Source organism: Colletotrichum spaethianum (genome assembly GCF_022836535.1).
Source record: "Colletotrichum spaethianum MAFF 239500 DNA, contig06, whole genome shotgun sequence".
Taxonomy (NCBI): Eukaryota; Fungi; Ascomycota; class Sordariomycetes; order Glomerellales; family Glomerellaceae; genus Colletotrichum; species Colletotrichum spaethianum.
Window position 1 is genome coordinate 601,131 of NW_026054776.1, and position 18,631 is coordinate 619,761.

Consider the following 18,631-nt stretch of genomic DNA (forward strand, 5'->3'; position numbering starts at 1 on the left):
CAAACTTCAAGTTCCGAGCCCCCTGCGCATGTTGTCAGGGTGAGCACGGTTTCATGTGAAACAGCCAAGCATTTCCCTGCAGTGAGTAGTCTACTTTCACTTAGATTAGTCACGTTATGGCTCAGAAAGGACTTCGTTTCCATCTAGTCGCAGCAGCACGCGACATGAATGACTTGTGGGCGACCAGACTTGTAGCGTGAATTAATCCATATTGAGTTTCGGGTTGGTATCGACTATGTGACTACACATTATTTGCAAGAACAGGCCCCACCAGCGAAAGTAAATCATGACTTCATCGAGGTGCGCGCATGTGTAGGCAACCTCTTATAAACAAGAAAGTCGGCACATATATGCAGAGTTCTAATCCTAGGGCCACCAGGCCCATGGTCCTTTTTATCTGTTGAAAGCCGCACAGAGCCGCTTTACAGGATGAAGGCAGCGACGGCAGCAGCCAAGCCGGCGCCGGACAAGGTCATGAGGGCGGCGCCGGCAGTAACGACAGGGCGAGTGGTGGAAGTGGGCGAAGCACCCTTGGTGCCGTTGCCGTAAGCAGTGTTGGTGGCAGTGGCGACAGCAGTAGGGACAGCGACGACCTTGGTGGCGGAGCCCACGGCCTTGTCGTCGTTACCGGAGCCGGAGCCGGAGCCAGATCCGGAGCCCTTGCCGCCGGTGGAGCAGGTGGAGAGCTTCTGCTGCATCTCGGTGAAGATTCCGTTGAAGTGCGTGATCTCGTCACCACCCTTGCCGCCAGCAGGGAACTTGGTAGAGATGGTGGTCATGAGGGTGTTGACATTGCTGCCTGGGAGGATTCAGTCGTTGTCTTTCTAAACGTCTTTTGATCGTCAAACTTACCGACTTGGGCAACCCAGGTGAGGGTGGTGTCGCAAGCGCCGCTCTTGGCGAAGAGGTCAACCTTGTTGCTGAGGTCGACGAGGAGCTTGTCACCGGCCGCGTTGAGCTGGTCGGACAGCGGCTGGAAGGCAATGGCCTCGTCCATGGTCAAAGCCAACATAGACGCAGCGTTGTAGGTAGCGGTGCGGATGATGGTGAGCATGGTAGAGGAGGCATCCTCCAGCTCCTTGCCCGGGCCGCCGCTGTAGGCGCAGATGGAACCATCGAGGCTCTGGATGCCGTTGAGAACGGTGGTCATGATAGTGTTTACTGTGCTGAGCTCACGGTCGCAGAGCTCGCTGGGGCTCGGGGCGGCGATGACGCTGGCGGCGAGGAGGACGATGGGAGTGGTGAACTTCATTTTGAATGTTTGTATGTAGACGAGTGAGAGAGTTGAACGAGTGACTGTTATATAGCGAATGTTGCTGGAAAAGAGCGTAAGAGGTTGTCTTTTGAAGGCGGGTGGCTGCTTTGGTGCTGTTGACTGCTGTCCAAGAGATGGGAGATCGACAGTCCATGTGCATTGTTTATATATCCATGCGATCTCTGCAAGCGTCGATCGCTTTGACTCGCCTCTCAACCCCCTGAGATACCCCAGATAATCTTAGCTAGCGATGACATTCTCACGTGTGTAAGCAGCCGCGACGACGACTAAGGAGCTTCTCAAACCGCGCCGGCGCCGTGTGCTATTTTTTCTGGGTTCTTTCCTCTCCCATCCTCTAGCCTTGCGCTCGGGCGAGCATAAGATCTGAGTCCTGCGGGCATTTCGCTGCACGGCAAATGAGCAACGGCGTGTGCTGAGGCCGCCACGGCACGCGCTAGCGAAGCCGTTGCTTTTTCGTGCAGATATGGCGCCAACCTTAGTGGATTGAAACAGGAACGCGCTGTTTCCCTTGCGCGCCTCTAAATCTCCCCCGAACCGAGTCGGTCTTCAGAATTTGAAAGGATATTTCCTTCTCAGCGCTAGCCGAGCTGCAAGTCTGGCCCAGATGTCTGCCTAGCAGTAGCGAACCCCTCCTTGCAGGATCCAACGTCGCGGCCTTCCAAGGCGGCCAGGGCGTTGAGACCGACCACTTGTAGCTTGGCAGGTGTCTTGGAAAGAGTTCAGAAGGATTTCTCTGATGATTCGGATGGCTTTCAGCTTACGCAAAGACCCAAATCAGCTACCCTATTCTGGATGACACTGGTCAAATCACTTGGCTCCCTTGGATCTAGGCCCTTTCCCGCTCAGACTGTTGTGATTGTTGTGGTTGTTGCGGTAGCCACCCAATGCTTACAACCTCAAACACCCTCAATCTCAGCGCTTCGCGGTAGTTTCCATTAGAAGGTCGGGCCATTCTAGAAAACCAAATTGCGGGAGAGCTGTGCACATGGCGGTTGCCCAGCTCGTGACTCGGTTAGCCCGGTTGTGCACAGAACTCCAGCCATTCCCGCGACTCGAGCCCCTCCATTGTTTTTCCACCTCGCGAGACCACCCAGCCGGTATCATGTTGTCGGCTTTCAATAATGTGATCAAGGCGTTGCCATGCGGCTGAGGCTGAGGCTGAGGCTGGGCTCGGCGTTTCCCGCAGTCCGCAGGCGGGCTAACCACTCGCTTTTGCAACGTTTGGATAGAGCTGCGAACAGAAGGTCTGTGAGACTTTTGTCTTCTGGCGAGATTAAGGGCTTTTGGAAGCGACTGCCGGCAAACTTACCGGAAGCTTGGTTGTCCAAGGCTTTGTGGGTTTTTTCCTGATTGGTCTGTTAGCCGACTCAGACATTACATGTAGCCGGCTCTTGCGAACATGCACCGACGACACACCAAGTTTGACATGGCAGCGAGTACAGTGATTCATCTCAGCACGTAGCTGACTTTGGACTAAAAGCATTTTGAATCAAGACTAACGATTGTTCCAACAAATTCAGTTCCTTGTTCCTGCGGCGTGGAGGCGGCTTCAGCCCTAAGACATTGCACTGTGTTTGGAACACAGATTTGAGTTATTTAAAGGTGGATAGTTTGAGATTGGTCAAAGCGACGGAGATGAGCGACCACAACATGGCTCCTGGTGGCAATTAATCTAGATTCTTTCATGTGTTTTACCAATACGTGCGTATCGAAAACTTGTGGTGCATCTCAGACTATATGTCGTTCGTCTCATTCTTCCTTCTTTCGTCATATCTCACAACATTGAGAGGTACTGAACTAGGATCTGAGCAGGATTCATACTAACAGACCTTGAATTTAGTTTCCTACTTTTCTGTCTGTTTTTGAGTTCATGGGCTTCCGTATTTCTCCCACAGAAACTGAGGGATACTAGAGAGAAAGTTAGGAACAGCATTGATAACCCTAGATTGAGAAGCAGCAGCTTGCTTTCTGCAGCATAGCCAAGGGTGATCGACACAGTTCAATGTCGATCAAAAGATCCAACACATTCATAAAGGTACAGTTCAAGTGCCGTGTTGTCTTTTTAAATACTCTCAACCGAACCTGCTCGCTACAGAAATAGCGAAAGATGTTGTTCTTCCTTGTATGACATTTGCGTGTTTTGACAGTTGTTACCTGCTGGATACCATTCAACGAGAAACAACTTAGACCTCAAGTGAAACTAAAAAACATAATCAATGGTTGGAATATGACAATCATAAATTTAAATATTCGACAAAATCTTTGACTGTAAGCAACTGCACCTGATTACTTAATTTCAAGAATAAATCATCGGAATCGGAGAACAAACTGTTATACCGAAACTGAGATCGAGATTACTACCCTACTGAACTGGGAGCTTTAGAGAACGGTAAATGATCCTCTGTTCGTTCATCAAACCCAGCATACGCTGCACTCCAACAGTGAGAAGTCTTGTCGTGCGTAAATCATGCCATGTTGTGTTTAAGAAGTACTTTGTCTAGTGCGTCTCAATATATATGGACGTCCAACCTTTTTCGGCCCACAGACATTCTTCACTTCGCAAGCCATGATTTTACGGAATCGATATTACACCAAACGGTTTAACAGTAAAACCGCATTCTCGATTATCACACCCCAACCATAACAATTAGATTTACATATCAGTATAAAAAATAGTAAGACGGGACAGCAGTTGTCTGGAACGGTAGATGAGACTCATATTAATAAGTGAAAGAAAAACCCAAACCATTGCGGCCACGGCCGACACGACTTTCATACCGCCATCAAAGCTTGGCTATCGCGTCGGTGCAATCAGACATGCTGCCCTTGTCGTTGCCAAAGAGCGCCATCCTCTCCATTCTATCTCGTGTCAGTGCTGGACGTGCAAAGCGAACCGAACAAACCACTCACGACTTCTTGAAGCTCTTGCTCCACTTGTCCTGGTCCCCAATGAAGCCCTGGAACCACCGGCCGACGCTGCTTGCTTCCGAGGTAGAGATGCTCGAGTCCGAAGGGAACACAAAGACGCCGGAGGGGGCGGTGCCCGTGGTGGCGAAGTCGTGCGTCTGCTTGTAGTAGTTGACGTCCATCTCCCCGGGCCTGTGTCAAGAGTCTGCGTTAGCAATTCTCACACTCCTTCTACTGCCACTCCCTGCGGCAATCTTCTACTTACGTGGAGTCTTGCGATGCCCCCGCCAGCGTCGTGTTGACAAAACTCTGCGTGGAGGTGCTGTGGGCGCCGAGAAGCGCGGCGAGAGCCTCGGCGTCGAGGCCCTTGGCCTTGAACAGAGCCAGGAGGTTCTCGGGGGTGTCGAAGGGGCTGGGCAGTCCACCTGCTTTGGCCGAGTTGGTGCTGTCCTTTCGGCCAATGTAGGTTCTGACTTTGGGTCCGCCGGGGCACAAGAATATTGCAGCGTCTGGACGAATTTGTTAGTCTTCGTATACTGGACTGCGTGGGAAACAAAGTAATACTCACTTCCGGCAAAGACAGTCATATCGGCTGCAGTCACGTTGTACTTTGCAGAAAGGTCTTTTAGCGTCCCCACGATGGTCTGCAGTCCTCTGTTCTCAATCCTGTCGATCTCAACGTCCGGCGTGACGCCGACAACCAACGACCCGTCGCACCCGCCGTTCAGCCCCTGGGACTCATCCCACGAGCCGCAGTCGTGGAATATGGCGCGGATAGCGCCCCTCGCGAGGGCGGTGCACTTGCCGCCGCTGAGGAAGAGCGAGTTGAGCTCGACATTGACCTGCGTCCAGATATCCGGACAGTTGGGGGCGCGAGCTTCCAAGTCCCGGGCTAGAACGGCGGGAGAAGAAGAAGCATCTCCAGACCCGGGTAGTGCCACCGCGTTGGTGAACGCCAAGAGGCCGGAAAGGAGGAGAACTGTCACACGCATACTGAAAAAAAAATGGTGGGAAAATGCGGCGGATAAGAAGATCAGACGTCGACCGCTGGCTGGATGGCTGTGAATGATATCCAAACCACAAAGCTTTTATCGTCGGCTTGCCACATTTATAGCATCTACATCTACAGTCTTCCTTTCTCGTGGTCCTCATCGTCCCCACGTGAGTCCACCATCTCATATCAATATCTGCAGGTCCGGCGGCCAAGTTTCAATAGCCTCATGCCGGCGCCGGCATTCGCTTAATCCATCTTGCCTCCCTCAGGGACCGCATCGCGGGCTGCTGACATGCTTGCCTGATCTGTCCTTCGAGGACTCGCGAATCAGAATCCACCAGCACAGTCCAGGAAGCCTGGGGGTGTTGAACGATGTACCGACGTTGGATGTGGGATCCTTTCGTACGTAGCGTGGCCAGAGGAGCCTAGATGGACGGACATTTGTGCATTGCAGACGGGCTGTCCAACAACTGCTGTCTGCGTCGAAGCTAGCCAGCAACGCTCTTAGCGTGCTGACATCCCGACACGCTACCGGCGTTTTCAACCAATCGAAAGCAGAGAGGCCCTTTCCACAACTGATGTGAGCATCAGAGCCGCAGCATGCCCAGCGGCTTCGGTCGCGGAAACCAGACGGAAACAGAACAGCGTGCGGGCGACTTGCATGATTGGAGTCTTTGCTACTGCAACAATCGATATCTCGTCCGCCTAAGATGCCAACAACAGGCAAAACCGGTGTTCCGTGGAGAGTCTTGGGCGACGGGCTCACCGCCGTCAAGGGATGGACTGCCAGCAACTTGCGGCACGCGTCTGTATACCCGACTGCCACTTGAAGAGTAATGTCAGCAATCCTGCCATCAAGTTTACTTGAGATTGAAGATACCTTCCCAGAGGGTTGGTCAGAAATTCCACATTTAGCACCCAATCCGGATGCCGAACCCAGCCAACGAACCCAATAAAGTCAAAAGGTCACAGAGTTCCTGGTTCTGAATTCCGCCAACCTGGCATCTCAATTAAGCTGATAACCTCCAGACGCCCGAGACATGCCACGGCCCATACAGAGCTCGACGCCGTCAGCGTATTCCTCCCCGGATGTAACACAGCATCAATGGCTCGCCCGCCCGCTGACAAACGCGCACACCGACATTGGGTCCCGGACATCTGGGCCGGAGATCTCCAGCAGCGGCGACGCGCGCCACCACGCCAGCCCTTTCTGGGCTCTCTCTCGCGCACCACCGCCACAAAGGAACGCCGAAGCGTCCCTGCCCTCTGCGGACTGCGCCCAGACTGGTGTCCGTCCCAGCCTCAATTCCTACCCGACAAGGCATGCGGCGTGTGAGCTGTGTCAAGGGCGCAGTGGGGTTTCTTGGCCGATGTCTGCAGGCTGCGGTACTTCAGATGGCTGTGGTTGGCCAGCTCCGTCTAAACGTGCACGCAAGACCAGACCGCGGATTCTGGAGCACAGGAGAGGGGTCGGATCACGAGCCTTTTGTCGACATCCTCATGCCTGCCATCGTGATGAAAAGACTTTTCATAGCAAACTCCGCTGCGCCACATGTCCGTTTTGGAGATTCTGTAGTCAAATTATGACTCTACGCTCAATGTTATGCACGAAATACCTCTCGGCCAATCCCAAACACCGTGTTCAGCCCGTAAACTCGCAGAAAAACAACAAATTCTCAATCGGTTTAGGTATCACTGCGTGGAGGGCGGGCTTCGAGGGAGTTAGCCCCCTATCGCCGTCGCATACTACGCTAACAATTTTGCAATGACCATGCCTTGTCGTTCCGTATCCGTTTGCCCGCCAGTCCTGTCATTTCCTGTTATCATCAAACCTACATCTCCTTCATAAAATCATCAAATTCGGTTCTGGTCTTTAGGTGCTTAGGCATCATCAAGTCTTCCAAGATGGAAGCAATGTTGCACAGAGCGTCAAGCTGCTGCTGTTCGACGAGCATATACACGTAGTGGCTGCGCACCATCTCGTCGGTCCATTGATGGCCGTCCGCAGGGCTAGACACTAAGTTGCAGATCTGCTGCAGACGGACCTTGAAATCGTGTAGAGTGCTGGGGTCCAGATTGCTAAACTCCGCATGAGACAACAATCCGATTTGGGCGCGGCCAAGGTCGCTATCGAGCCACTCGGAACCGTTGTTGGTCAAGGCGAGAGACGCTGCATTGAACGTAGACCCCAAACGTCGCACAATGTCGGAGGCAGTAGTCGACGCAGCCTCTGGGAGAAAGTTTTGACAGATTGCCATCATCTCTACCGTCTTCTGTAATTGGTCCTTCAAGGAGTATATTGCATTCCGAACTTGGGAGAGGCGGTCGGTACGCCGGGGTGGAATGGTATCTGTGTACTTGGGACTCATGGCCTCTTCATCGATCTCTTCGATGGGAAAAGACATATGCTGCGTCCGATAGTCGTTGAAGTCGCTTTTCGCTCGTTAGCCTTTGCTCAAAGAAGACGTACGGCAGGGGATAGACTGAAGACTTACACATGTATGATAGGCAAGAAGTCGTTCATTTGTTTGACGTGGTTGTCCAGCGCGGCATCCAACCTGAGTAAGGCCGAGTGGACCTTCTTGCCCTCCTCGGTATTGGCATGGCGTGTCCAAAGTCTGCTCTTCCTCCGCAGCTTCGAGACAGTGGTCTGCAGTGACGACAGCCACAAAGAGAGACTAGGGTCGAGTGGTATATCTTTCGCTCCCAGCGGCTTCTCCCATTGATTCGCATACTCGGTAAGGATGGGACGAAGCTCGCTAATCTGCGTCATCAAAGCGTGACAGCTGCTGGCGACATTGAGGCTGTCGTTTAGACCGGCGAGTTGCTCGCCGGTACGGCGGAGAGTATCCGTGATGTAATAGTACAGCGATTCGAGTGTTTTACCAATACAGACAGGATCCATCGAGGAATCATCCAGATCGAGGGTCTCGCCCAGCGTACCCTCAGGTTTGCTTGACGACTCGCCGTCCTCGGGAGAACCGCAGTTCATCCTCAAGCGACCAAACTTCCCAGCAGCCTCCTCCATCTCCTTGTCAGTGGATGGCCTATATGTGGATTCGAAGCTATCCTCGGCTGTTTCGTTGGAGATGTAAGGCATGGGAAGTGAGGAGGCTTGGCGGCGCATAGATGTTCCGAACCACTCAAGGATTGAATGGCGATCGGAAGAGCCAGCACTCTCCGCAGGTGTGCGTTCGCCATGTCGTCCAACTTCTTTTGAGGTCTCCACCGTCATCGCGTTTCTGTTGCTGGGGGAGAGTGCCAGGACAGCCTCGGTTGTGCTTGTAATCGTACCAATAATAGGCGATCCCTGTCCTAAGGCTTGATCGGGAGCGGCGGTCGATGGGGAAGAGGTTACAAACCGGTTGAAGGGTGCCGCGGCGCGAGAGGTGTTCTTGGCCGCCTCTGATGACGAGCATCGACTTGGTGCGGGCTGAGAAAGACTCGTAGGTGTATTGGGTGGCTTCTTCTCCCGGCTCTCTGTGTAATCGGGAGGGGCATCGCGGGGCGCCTTCGACGACGATGTGGCCGGGGCGGTGTCCTCGTCCTCATCGGAAGATGAGAGGGACACGACGGAATAATTGTCAGCGACCTCCTCCCAGTCGTCGAGGTCTTGCTTGGCGGGGCTCTTGCGTTCAGCCATGCTGGCTGCGGTGTCGCCGTTGTTCTGCGGAAGCTGCAGTGTATAGGGAATGGCTTATCGAGATGGATGCTGCAACGTTTGATGGTGGAGGTCGACGATACGAGTCAATGACAACGATCCTTGCAACAAGATATCAGTCCTTGCAGGTGAGACAGAGGAACGATACGTCGCGGTGGAAGAATGGAGGCAGTACCTTTAGCAGTCCAGCCAATCTGTTGGGGAGAGAGGGAGAGAGATTATCTAGAATGGCGGACCAAGGCAAACGCGTCGCTTCCTGATGGCAGGAGTTGATATGCAGCAAGCGACGACGAGAATTGCCTAAGTAACTCCCGATGCGGCGAGGCAAAGATGACGTGGAAAGGTCGGTGGAATGTGCAGCCTGATCCGGCTTCCGGTAGAGGAAAGCGAGTGAGAGGAAGAAGGAAGGCGACAAGAGCCTCAGGTTGATGGGTGCCGATGGAAAGAGCAGGCCTCAACAGTTTCCTGGTCGAGGCAAACCATGCACACCATACACACCATAAGAGAGAGGTAGAGGTGGGAGGACGGAGACGCGGGAGGTGAGGCGACTGATTGATTGACTGCCAGGCTACAGCTGGGGGACCCGAATGTGCATGTGCTCATTGGTCTTGCCCAGAGCTCCCATCCATTCGGCCAGTGTACCTGGGAACCAACTGCTGCTGTTCGCTGGAGCTCCCGCCTATCAGTGAGCTGCTGCGGGGTCGATGCCGACGATTATATAGCACCTGTGCCTGTTCTCGGGCCCCCGGGACACCCTGCCATCTGCAGATCCGCTGCCCCGCGGCGGAGGTTCCCTCGCCTACCTAGATGTGCTCCGTTTCGCTTAAGTAAGGCAAGGGTCCTTATCGTTGCATTTCTCCGATAACGATAAGACACTAGGTACCCGAAACCCTTAAACGCTTGAACCTACGCCCGCAAAGCCTTGGTGTATGACGATTGTGAGTTCCTCCGCCTTTTCGCATTTTGTGTGCCAAGCAATCTCTTCTTCTTCTTCTTCCAGACTCCTATCACCGATTTGGAGATTGATACAACAGGTGACTGATACTCCAAGCCACTCCACTCATGATATTCTATGCGCTAATCTCGATCACGATGCTAGTTGCATCGCGAGAGGAACCCGCCTACTGCTTCCTTGATAATTCAAAATCCTCTGAAGCAACCCTTCATGCCTTGACATACGAAACATTCCATCCCGAGAGATCTGTCCCACGTTAATTACACCCACACGCTATGACCATCCCGGGGCCGCTGCCAACGTCCATCAAGCCTCTCAGGCCTGACCCAGAAGCATATGCTATTATCGAGTCTCCATGACCCATACGCCGCATCCCTCTATGCGCTCATGCTGCTGCTTTCGTTGTGAATCTTGCCAAACTTCCTCCCCATCATGACGAGCTCGAGCCCGTTCTTGATGGGCCGGTCACCGCGGAGCAGCAGCCCAATCTCGCTCGGGTGGAACCAGTTCATCCACACCATGACGAGGAACATGAGCGTCGCGTCGAAGATGTACACGTACACCTCGTTGGTCATGAGGTGGCCCTTGTTGCCCTCCAGGTACTCAATGACACGAAAGACGCTTCGAACCCAGATGAGGACGCTGGTGACGTAGAGCGTCAGGAGGTAGTAGCCCCAGCGGATCTCGGGCTGGTGGGACTTGGCAGTCGGCACCAGCTTCATGCGGCGGTGGAAGAGCGCAGCGGTGACAATGAAGAACCCAAAGACGGCGAGTTGCACGAAGAGACCGACGATGATGACATTCTCTCCAATCTCCATCATGTTGTTGCCCTCGCCAGCGGAAGCCATCATACCACCACCTAAATGCAGTCAGCATGAAAAGTCTAACGGAGTGATGGGGGTTGGACTAGTGACATACCACTTGATTGTAGCAGCAGGGACAGGACGTCGCCGGAAACGAAGATCTTGGTCAACCAGCGTCTCTTGATCAAGGCATGGCTTTCACCGTCGGTCAATTCGATGATTCGGCCGAGGATCATGTAGATGGAAGCCGCCATCAGTGCCGGGGCGATGAGCAGCAGTACGTTCTGGATGATGTACGGCCCGAGAGTCCAGCATCCGGGGTTCTCCAATGTGTTCTTTGCTCGAGAAGCGTATCCGACAAACTCGCCTATGCAATCGCTCCTGTCAGTCCACCGCGTCGACCCCGGGTTTCGTTCAACTTACACACGCCACCAATCACAAACGCGGTCATGTACCATGTCTTTGTCCTGATCATCTGGAACATATGAAGCCCGGTGGTAAGGATGTAGATGATGCAGAAGAAGATGGCCGCTGCCGTTGACGGCTCGAACCGATAGAACGACCAGTCGGCGTTGACATAGTCGGGGTTACAAGGTCTCGCCATCTTTTCGGATCTTTAAAGAATGACTGACTGTCAAGGCCTGTAGGCTCGACTCGGATATTAGACAACGGCCGTGTCGTATCGTCTCTTGACAGAATCGCAGCCGAAGTGTAGAGGATGTCGAAATAAACGTCGTGGATCTATGACAGCTCCACGTGTGTTCGTTTGGGTGATGCGTAGATGAGGAACGAGGACGAGGATGGCTTTGGCTCCAGGGCAAAGGGACAATTTATGCTTAAGTTCTTTTCAGTTGATGGCAACAACAAGCTATCCCCAACGCAGCCCACAAGTGCGATCCATCGTAAAGGAAGCTCCTGCAGCCAGACCCCAAAGATAGCCATTTTGGCCAAGAAACGGCAGGTGTAAATGTTTTGCGCGCCGCTCAACGAAGATTTCTACTGGTTCTGCCTGGCACCCGAGTATTACTGCGCCTCCATAGTCCCATGTATCTGTCTCGTGGAATTTTCGAGAGATGGGGCATCCCACACGTATCGCCGTATCCAAGTACGGGGCCAATCGTAGCCGTCGGAATACGGCTGGGCGTTCCCGCTTAGGCCCAGGGCGGTGTCGGCAACGGTGGGCCACGCACCAAGCGCCGGGAAACCCGCTAAGGCTGCGGACGAAGGCCCCCGCAATTGCGAGTATTCGCTTCATGCTCTCGTATTGGGTTCCGCTTCAACCTTTGACACCTACTGACAACATACATGCTCCGTCAAGTGCGTGGCTGCGTGGCTTGGCTCAACCCTCATTTTGCATCTCCGTTTTATTCTTATTCAATGGAGTGAACCCGCGTGTTCGTACTTTATCTACCGCCTCTTCCCTCTCGAACTGATTCGCTCCAGCCGCTCGGACGCACTTAGCCAATCGCCCTTGTCACCAAGATCTACCGTTACACGCGGAGACTTCTCATCTTATCTGAGACCTTGGATGAGCGACCCCGTCCAAGCCCCTAGCCTGTCCAATGGCAACCCGCCGCTCCCATACAAAGTCCCGTAACGGCTGCATGGACTGCAAGAGGAGGAAAGTAAAGGTGAGCGACACCCCCGATCTCCGCTTCCGTATGCCGAACACGCGGCAAGGGGCTTGGGTCCGTTGGTCCTGATGCCATGGCGAGTTCATCGGCTCGATGCGACACGGGAGGACTCACACTAACTCGCCGCATGTCAGTGTGATGAGGCCTATCCGTCCTGCTTCAACTGCACCAGGCATGGCATCCCTTGCAGTCTGTCGTCCTCGACAGGTTCGCCATCCGTGATCGCTCCTCAACGCTCCTCCTTCACACCTTCGGTTGCCGGCCGTAGCCCGGAAGCATCATATCAGTTCCTGGACGTGGCCGTTGACCACAGGAGAGGAACACCACAAGCGCCGACCATCGAGCTTTGGGGTCACGGCCTGGAGCTTATGCATCACTATGTCCTGCATACTGCCAACTCGATGTCAATACGCCCCGACATGCAACATGTCTGGCGCGTCACTATGCCAGAAATAGGGTACGACTGCTCCTTCGTCATGCACGGCATCCTTACCGTAGCTGCCTTGCACAAAGCGTACATGATACCCTCCGAACGAGACAAGTATCTCGACCTGGCAAGTTCCCATCAGAATACCGGACTCGAAGCGTTCCGCGCTTTATTGCACACTATAGACGATACCAACTGGCAAAACTTCTTCTGCTTTGCGTCTCTAGTTATATTCTTTGTTGCTTCCGATCCAGTGCGCCTGGACAGAGACAAAGACACCAGCTTTGAGCACTTGCCAGACATTACAGCACTCTTCGTCTTTGTGCGAGGGATAAGGGCGATTCTTGAACCTTACCAAGGCAGGCTCCAGAAGACAAACTTCGGCCCCATGGCCCACGGCGTTTGGATCGTTGATCCAGGCGATCCCGAGTACAAGTAAGCTGCAGTGCAACAATACTGTGTTGACGAGAAATTCAGAGACGCTAACAACTAGTCCGTTCAGAGACACGTCTCTTCGCCACTCTGTTTTACCAAGAGACATCTTCGAAGCCTTGGAATATCTCGCCGCCTTCTTTAAACAGAACCTGTCGGAAGGCACACGCGATGAGTATGCCACCGCCGTCATGGAGCTGGAGAAGTCCGTATACCTCATGGCGCACGCCGGTACCAACGTGGAGGTGGGCATGGTCATGTTCTGGCCGTATGTGATTTCGGAAAACATCATGGCGGACATACAAACCAAGAACCCATACGCCATGGTTCTTATATCTTATTTTGCCGTGCTGTTGTGCGTGATGGAACCAACCTACTGGTTTCTTAGGGGCTGGTCGAGGAGAACCATCGAGATTGTTGATGCACGACTCGCGGGACTTCCGGTACTTTTGGAGGCGGCAAAGTGGCCGAAGAAACAGATCTCCAATTTAGGTGGCCACTATGGCATGGGCGGTTCCCTTGGATAATAACGCAGGGTACTGTAGCCCAATCGTTGAATATTGAGGGGCCGATTGGGAGACAGCCGATACGTACACCACCGACCTTGACAAGACTTGGCTACCAACCCGTATGCACAGATGCACTCTTCTTTTTGTCTTTGAGCCTGCGCTGTTGCTCATCCTCATACATTTCGAATGTTCAGAGGTTGTGAGGTCCCAATTCTCTCAGATTGGAGCGGGTATTTAAGTCCTTCGCTGGGAAAAGAAACAAAACCATCGCCCTCCATAGGAAGGGCTATCAGGGTATTGGGCCATGCACATTCCGGAGCTTTGTATGCTGGCATCTGCCCAAAATTAGTATGCTCTCTAGCAGGGTCCCCGATCAAAATTCGGAGAGGCAGAAAATTATATTGGGTGTACGACAGAACGGAGCAGACACGGGACTAGATGATAAGAGTTTGCAGGAACGATTTCCGGAGACTGCGATCGAATCAGCAATGAAAATCAACGCAAAGAGTAACATCGCTATCGAGGGATATCAGCTGGGTTGAATGGTGACAAAGCAGGGGAGATGATGGAAATGGCACGAACGGTCGATGCGGGTTTTCAGTCATTGCGGGGACTGGCTTAGACAGTTAAGTAAGCCTGTGGTTTTAGTATTGAAAATACGCAGAGAAGCCAGGTCCGAATCAAGTAAGCATGGGTAGTTGGGTTACTTCTAAGGGACCGCTGGACATCTTTGACTACAGATTTGTACTCCATGTTATGTCTAATGGTAAGAGCGTTAAGGATTCATGGGTCAGAGGCATCTCTTCCTTGACGCACTTATCGCAACAAAAGACATCTCATGCATTCAGAGAGAGGGAAAAGAAAGGGGTATAAAAAGAAAGTCAGTCTCTACCAGCTCTTCCTTAATTCTTGTTTTTTTAATTTACTTCCATCGGGCTGGGTACCTCCCCATCGACTGTGGATTCAATGCATTTCGTGGTAAGACCCATGATGCCCACTGTGTCCCTATCATTTTCAATCAGCTCATCAATCAACACTTATATGCCAAACCTGCCTAGCTGCGGTCGTTCATCTATAAGTAATTCTACCAATCTATTCTAGCCCGTAATCTGTCCTGTGTGTGAACTGCGAGATCATAGGTGATACTGGAAACTTTTACTTTGGGGTTTTCGCGAATCAGGTCCTGTTCCTCAACTATGGGCTACGTCAATGTCAATCAGTATCCGAGATGCTCTTGAGTTTCACCAAACAAGACTTGGGCTTCGTGAAAATTCCCTCGACGAGGCCATTATCCTCCAACTCAGCAGGAAGCTGTGAAAACTCTAAGTTCCAGATCAGCAACGTAATAATCAGTTTGAGCTCCATGTAAGCGAGTCTCTTGCCCCAGCATCCTCTAGGCCCGCTACTGAAACTTATAAACGGCCCAGCATTCTTATTGAAGTTGGTCTCTCCGTCATCGTTGGTCTGAAGCCATCGTTCTGCATGAAACTCTTGAGGCGGGAATCGGCTGAGAGACCAATCATTGATGCCTTCGCTAGGCACCTTCTGCGATGTCTCGTCGTGTTCCATACCCTTCCAGCTCACACCTGCCTCAGTTAGGGTAGGACCTGTTAACAAGAACATGATCTGAGTGCCCTTCGGAATAACATGGCCTAGCACCGTCATGTCGCACAGAGCCTCCTTCAAGATGGCACTAGCCGGGCTACACATGCGGAGGGTCTCTTCGATGAAGGCATCCAGGAATGGAACCTGTGTCTTGATGATCTCTTCGATGGTCGGCTCGCGCTGTTGTTCGTTTGCTGTAGGGTAGGCAAGTCGCAGCAACTCACGCAGCTTAGCCTGCGCATCTTGGTTCGCTCCCAGGTATTTCATAGCAAAGCACAATGTACTGTGAGTTGAATCTTGCCCGCCGACCAGATATCCCCATAGCATATCGCTCATCCGTAAAGAGTCAAAGGTAGGTCGTCGCCCAGCACTTTCAGCGGCTGACTTCTCACGGTAGACGACGTAATCCACCGCAGACGCAAAATCTTGTTTTGAGCCGCTATGCGCTAGTTTTTCGACTGAGCGGTTGATGTGGTGCTGAATAGCTGACCGCTTAGCCCGGAACGCGTGGCGGACGGAAGGGCGGAGATTGTTAATAAAATAATACAACTTTGGAATTGTTGAGTCGAAAGCGCCAGCAATTTGAGCGTTTAACGTATGGAGGGCTGTAAGAAGCGCCGGCTTCATGATGGGTTGAAACTCAGCGACTTGCAAGGGTCCATCTCCACAAGCATTCGCATCCTTTGTTGACTGAACTGCTCGTAGCCGTTCTGTCGTGTGTCCTTCTTCTTCTGGTATCCCAAAAGCGGCTGTCATCATGATGTCGTACGTAAACCCTTCCAAATCTTCGACTGCATCAAAAGGCAACCCCTTAGCCATGGTAGCTTTGACCTTCCACAGCTTGATGAAGTTCTTAACTGCTTTGTAGGAAGCTAGCGCAGATACCTGGTTCACATCAATTATCTGTTTTGAGCCGGAATGAATGATCTAGGTTGGTTTCCCTTACCTCATGCAAGAAGCTCGGCGTCATCAGATCCTTGGTTAGGAACCTAGCGTCCTTGAAAGAGGGGTGGAAATCGTCCATAGCAATGAAATGCTCGGGAAGAACGCCATGCCACACAGCATTGTTGCTGTAACCCCTGCCCAGTTCCTTGCTTCGCTTTGCCATTAAGTCGCGGGCCTCGCGGTAATCGCCGATAACCACGGTAGCGGCTGCAAATGGTCCCGGGAAAAACTGTGCGATCGGGGTTCTGTGCCTTGCAAGTAGATCAGTCAAGAATTTGACCCAGAAGTCACCGGCTTCAATGATTTCTTCGAAGTATCGGGCGTCTCCCAGGAGTCGCGTGGCCGAGTCTTGGTTGTGAGGTATCCCAGCAATAGGCTTCGGCAACAGTCGGATGTAAACAAAACGCAAAGCCATAGCGGCCATGACAACCATGGCCGCGATTGGGGAAAACCCAGCCATTGTTCGAGGAGTTATTCTTTGTGGGCAGTTATCTTGGTAAATAGAGTACGCAAAGATAAAGTGGTGGAATGATCTGATTCTCTAAGTAAATCGGCATGCTGTCAGGGTTATGTACTCGGTGAGCTGGGTGTCAACAAGACTGCGGAAACCGACGTTGGCAAATTCTGGAGAATTCAGGCGTCTGTGATGGATGAAAAGGGAATAGCGGCGGCCGCGGGCCCCGCTTTGGTGGCTCAAAAGTCAGACTTGGCGCGGGCACAATCCACTGTGGTTTGATCGGCCCTAGAATCACGGGGGTCCTGAGCAGATGCCGCATACGATGTTGATTAAACCCTGGCCGTGTTGGTGATTTCCAGCTTTCGGTAACATCGAACCTCCTACCGGATTATGACTGTGAAAAGACTTTGTAGGCTGGGCCGACTTCGGACTAGAAAGGACTTTAAAAAGCCCGTTACCTCTGTCAAACAAACTGTGAGGCCCTTGCTCGAACTCACTCGATCTGTAGCCCTGTCTGCGCCTCGATGCGTAGACTGTGATTCAACAGGAAAGGGAAAGTATATCGCATTATGAAAACAACCAGCATTGACATTAAATTCCATGTCAAATTACCACCAAATACTAACAGGCCTATTTCATGTTGAGTATTGTCCGTTACTATATACACAAGACGTGTGTTACATCAATCAACTGCACAAAGAGCCTTATCCTAGCGTTGCAACAGCACTCATGCTATTACAGAATATTTACTTAGTTTTAAGGAAAGCGGTTTATGCTACCATCGAAACGTTCAAGCTTCGCAGCGTAGTGGCCATGATGTCATTGAGGTTGCAGCTGAGCATTGTTTTAAGAGGAGGGAGAAGCTGTAGCTTGTCTGCTATCTATGCCCATGACATATTAATGAGTGCGTGACATCAAAGCCGACTCTCCTGGGCTAGGAAGTATGCATGAGGATAGTTCTGCTAGACTGAGTGAAATGCTCGCAGTGCTAATCAATATGGGAAAATTTTGAACCGACCAAACATCAAAACGGAATCAACAGTCACGCGTCAGACCATCTAGATGGGTCTGCTTAAGACAGTAGAGAAGAGCGTAAAGCACTTGAATGGCGTTGTGGATCAAAACAACATAAGGGTTTACAGAGGACTATTTGATTGAACCTAGATATCTTGAAGTTGACGCCTAGATACTGTGGTTCTCGGTTCATCCCCTTCTCACAAGTCGGACAAGGAGACTGCAAAGAGACAACTTCATGGTGCTTGAAAATGGAAGAAAATCAGGTTTGCATGGTGAAAGTAGGCATGACTGCGAGGGATTCCAGGATTGGTAGAGTTGAAAAAACTGACGTTACCACCCCCATAATTCCAATCTCATCCATATTTCCTTTGAAATTGAACCATCAAAGAGGTCCTAGTACGCTGCATAACAACTTCTGTTAACGCCGAGACTCGAGAGCTGTTGATTGGCTTGCCCTCCAGTGTCTTTATCGATGGCTTCCGCTTCCGGAAACCATCCATCTGATGCTTTTCTATACGACACAACCCATTGCCAAGGGATAACATTCGATGGGCAAACTCGCGTAGCTACACAGCAGCCCGGCGGCGCTCCAAGGATACAACTGGCCAGATTGGCTGCTCGGGCGAGGCTAAGCCTCAAGAGATCGATACGGGCCACTGCAAGGGCCCTGCGCCCGTTCGACCAGCTGCCTAGGATTGCCATGTATACTATGTACGTAACTGCCTGCCGCAGTCGCCCTCTTGGCTAAAAAGTTGAGCACAATGCACTAAGTGAGTGATGGAGTAGAGTGCAGGGATGAGGCAGTGGGTTCCACTGACAAGACGGGGTGCGCAAGGCACGGCCTCCGCGAACATCGCTTACAGTAAATAACGATAATGCGTGAAACTAGTTTGGACCCTTTCCTAGGTGTAAGCCGGTGGTCCAATCTCTTTTCAAAATGATCGTCATCTGATTGGTCTACCATTCAACCTAGGCTTGTGATCTGATTTTTTCTTTACTTCAGGTTGTC

At 52.1% G+C, this 18,631-nt stretch overlaps 6 protein-coding genes across 6 annotated transcripts; 1 reads left to right on the forward strand and 5 right to left on the reverse strand.

Moving 5' to 3' along the window:
* Nucleotides 1-422: 422 nt before the first annotated feature.
* On the reverse strand, nt 423-1,252 carry ColSpa_03196 (uncharacterized protein; the record flags this gene model as incomplete). Its single annotated transcript, XM_049269408.1, has 2 exons — nt 423-799; nt 853-1,252. The coding sequence occupies 2 exons, from the start codon at nt 1,250-1,252 to the stop codon at nt 423-425; spliced, it is 777 nt and encodes a 258-aa protein (XP_049125365.1).
* Nucleotides 1,253-4,059: 2,807 nt separating this feature from the next.
* Nucleotides 4,060-5,175, reverse strand: ColSpa_03197 (versatile peroxidase VPL1; the record flags this gene model as incomplete). Its single annotated transcript, XM_049269409.1, has 4 exons — nt 4,060-4,135; nt 4,187-4,375; nt 4,449-4,692; nt 4,752-5,175. The coding sequence occupies 4 exons, from the start codon at nt 5,173-5,175 to the stop codon at nt 4,060-4,062; spliced, it is 933 nt and encodes a 310-aa protein (XP_049125366.1).
* Nucleotides 5,176-7,009: 1,834 nt separating this feature from the next.
* On the reverse strand, nt 7,010-8,820 carry ColSpa_03198 (uncharacterized protein; the record flags this gene model as incomplete). The annotated part of the gene is made up of 2 exons (XM_049269410.1): nt 7,010-7,610; nt 7,673-8,820. 2 exons carry the CDS (start codon nt 8,818-8,820, stop codon nt 7,010-7,012), a joined length of 1,749 nt encoding a protein of 582 aa, XP_049125367.1.
* Nucleotides 8,821-10,170: 1,350 nt separating this feature from the next.
* Nucleotides 10,171-11,200, reverse strand: ColSpa_03199 (protein RTM1; the record flags this gene model as incomplete). The annotated part of the gene is made up of 3 exons (XM_049269411.1): nt 10,171-10,652; nt 10,712-10,963; nt 11,020-11,200. 3 exons carry the CDS (start codon nt 11,198-11,200, stop codon nt 10,171-10,173), a joined length of 915 nt encoding a protein of 304 aa, XP_049125368.1.
* A 1,473-nt stretch (nt 11,201-12,673) lies between these two features.
* Nucleotides 12,674-13,616, forward strand: ColSpa_03200 (uncharacterized protein; the record flags this gene model as incomplete). Its single annotated transcript, XM_049269412.1, has 2 exons — nt 12,674-13,092; nt 13,160-13,616. The coding sequence occupies 2 exons, from the start codon at nt 12,674-12,676 to the stop codon at nt 13,614-13,616; spliced, it is 876 nt and encodes a 291-aa protein (XP_049125369.1).
* Nucleotides 13,617-14,810: 1,194 nt separating this feature from the next.
* Nucleotides 14,811-16,608, reverse strand: ColSpa_03201 (cytochrome P450 monooxygenase TRI13; the record flags this gene model as incomplete). The annotated part of the gene is made up of 2 exons (XM_049269413.1): nt 14,811-16,106; nt 16,150-16,608. 2 exons carry the CDS (start codon nt 16,606-16,608, stop codon nt 14,811-14,813), a joined length of 1,755 nt encoding a protein of 584 aa, XP_049125370.1.
* Nucleotides 16,609-18,631: the final 2,023 nt, after the last annotated feature.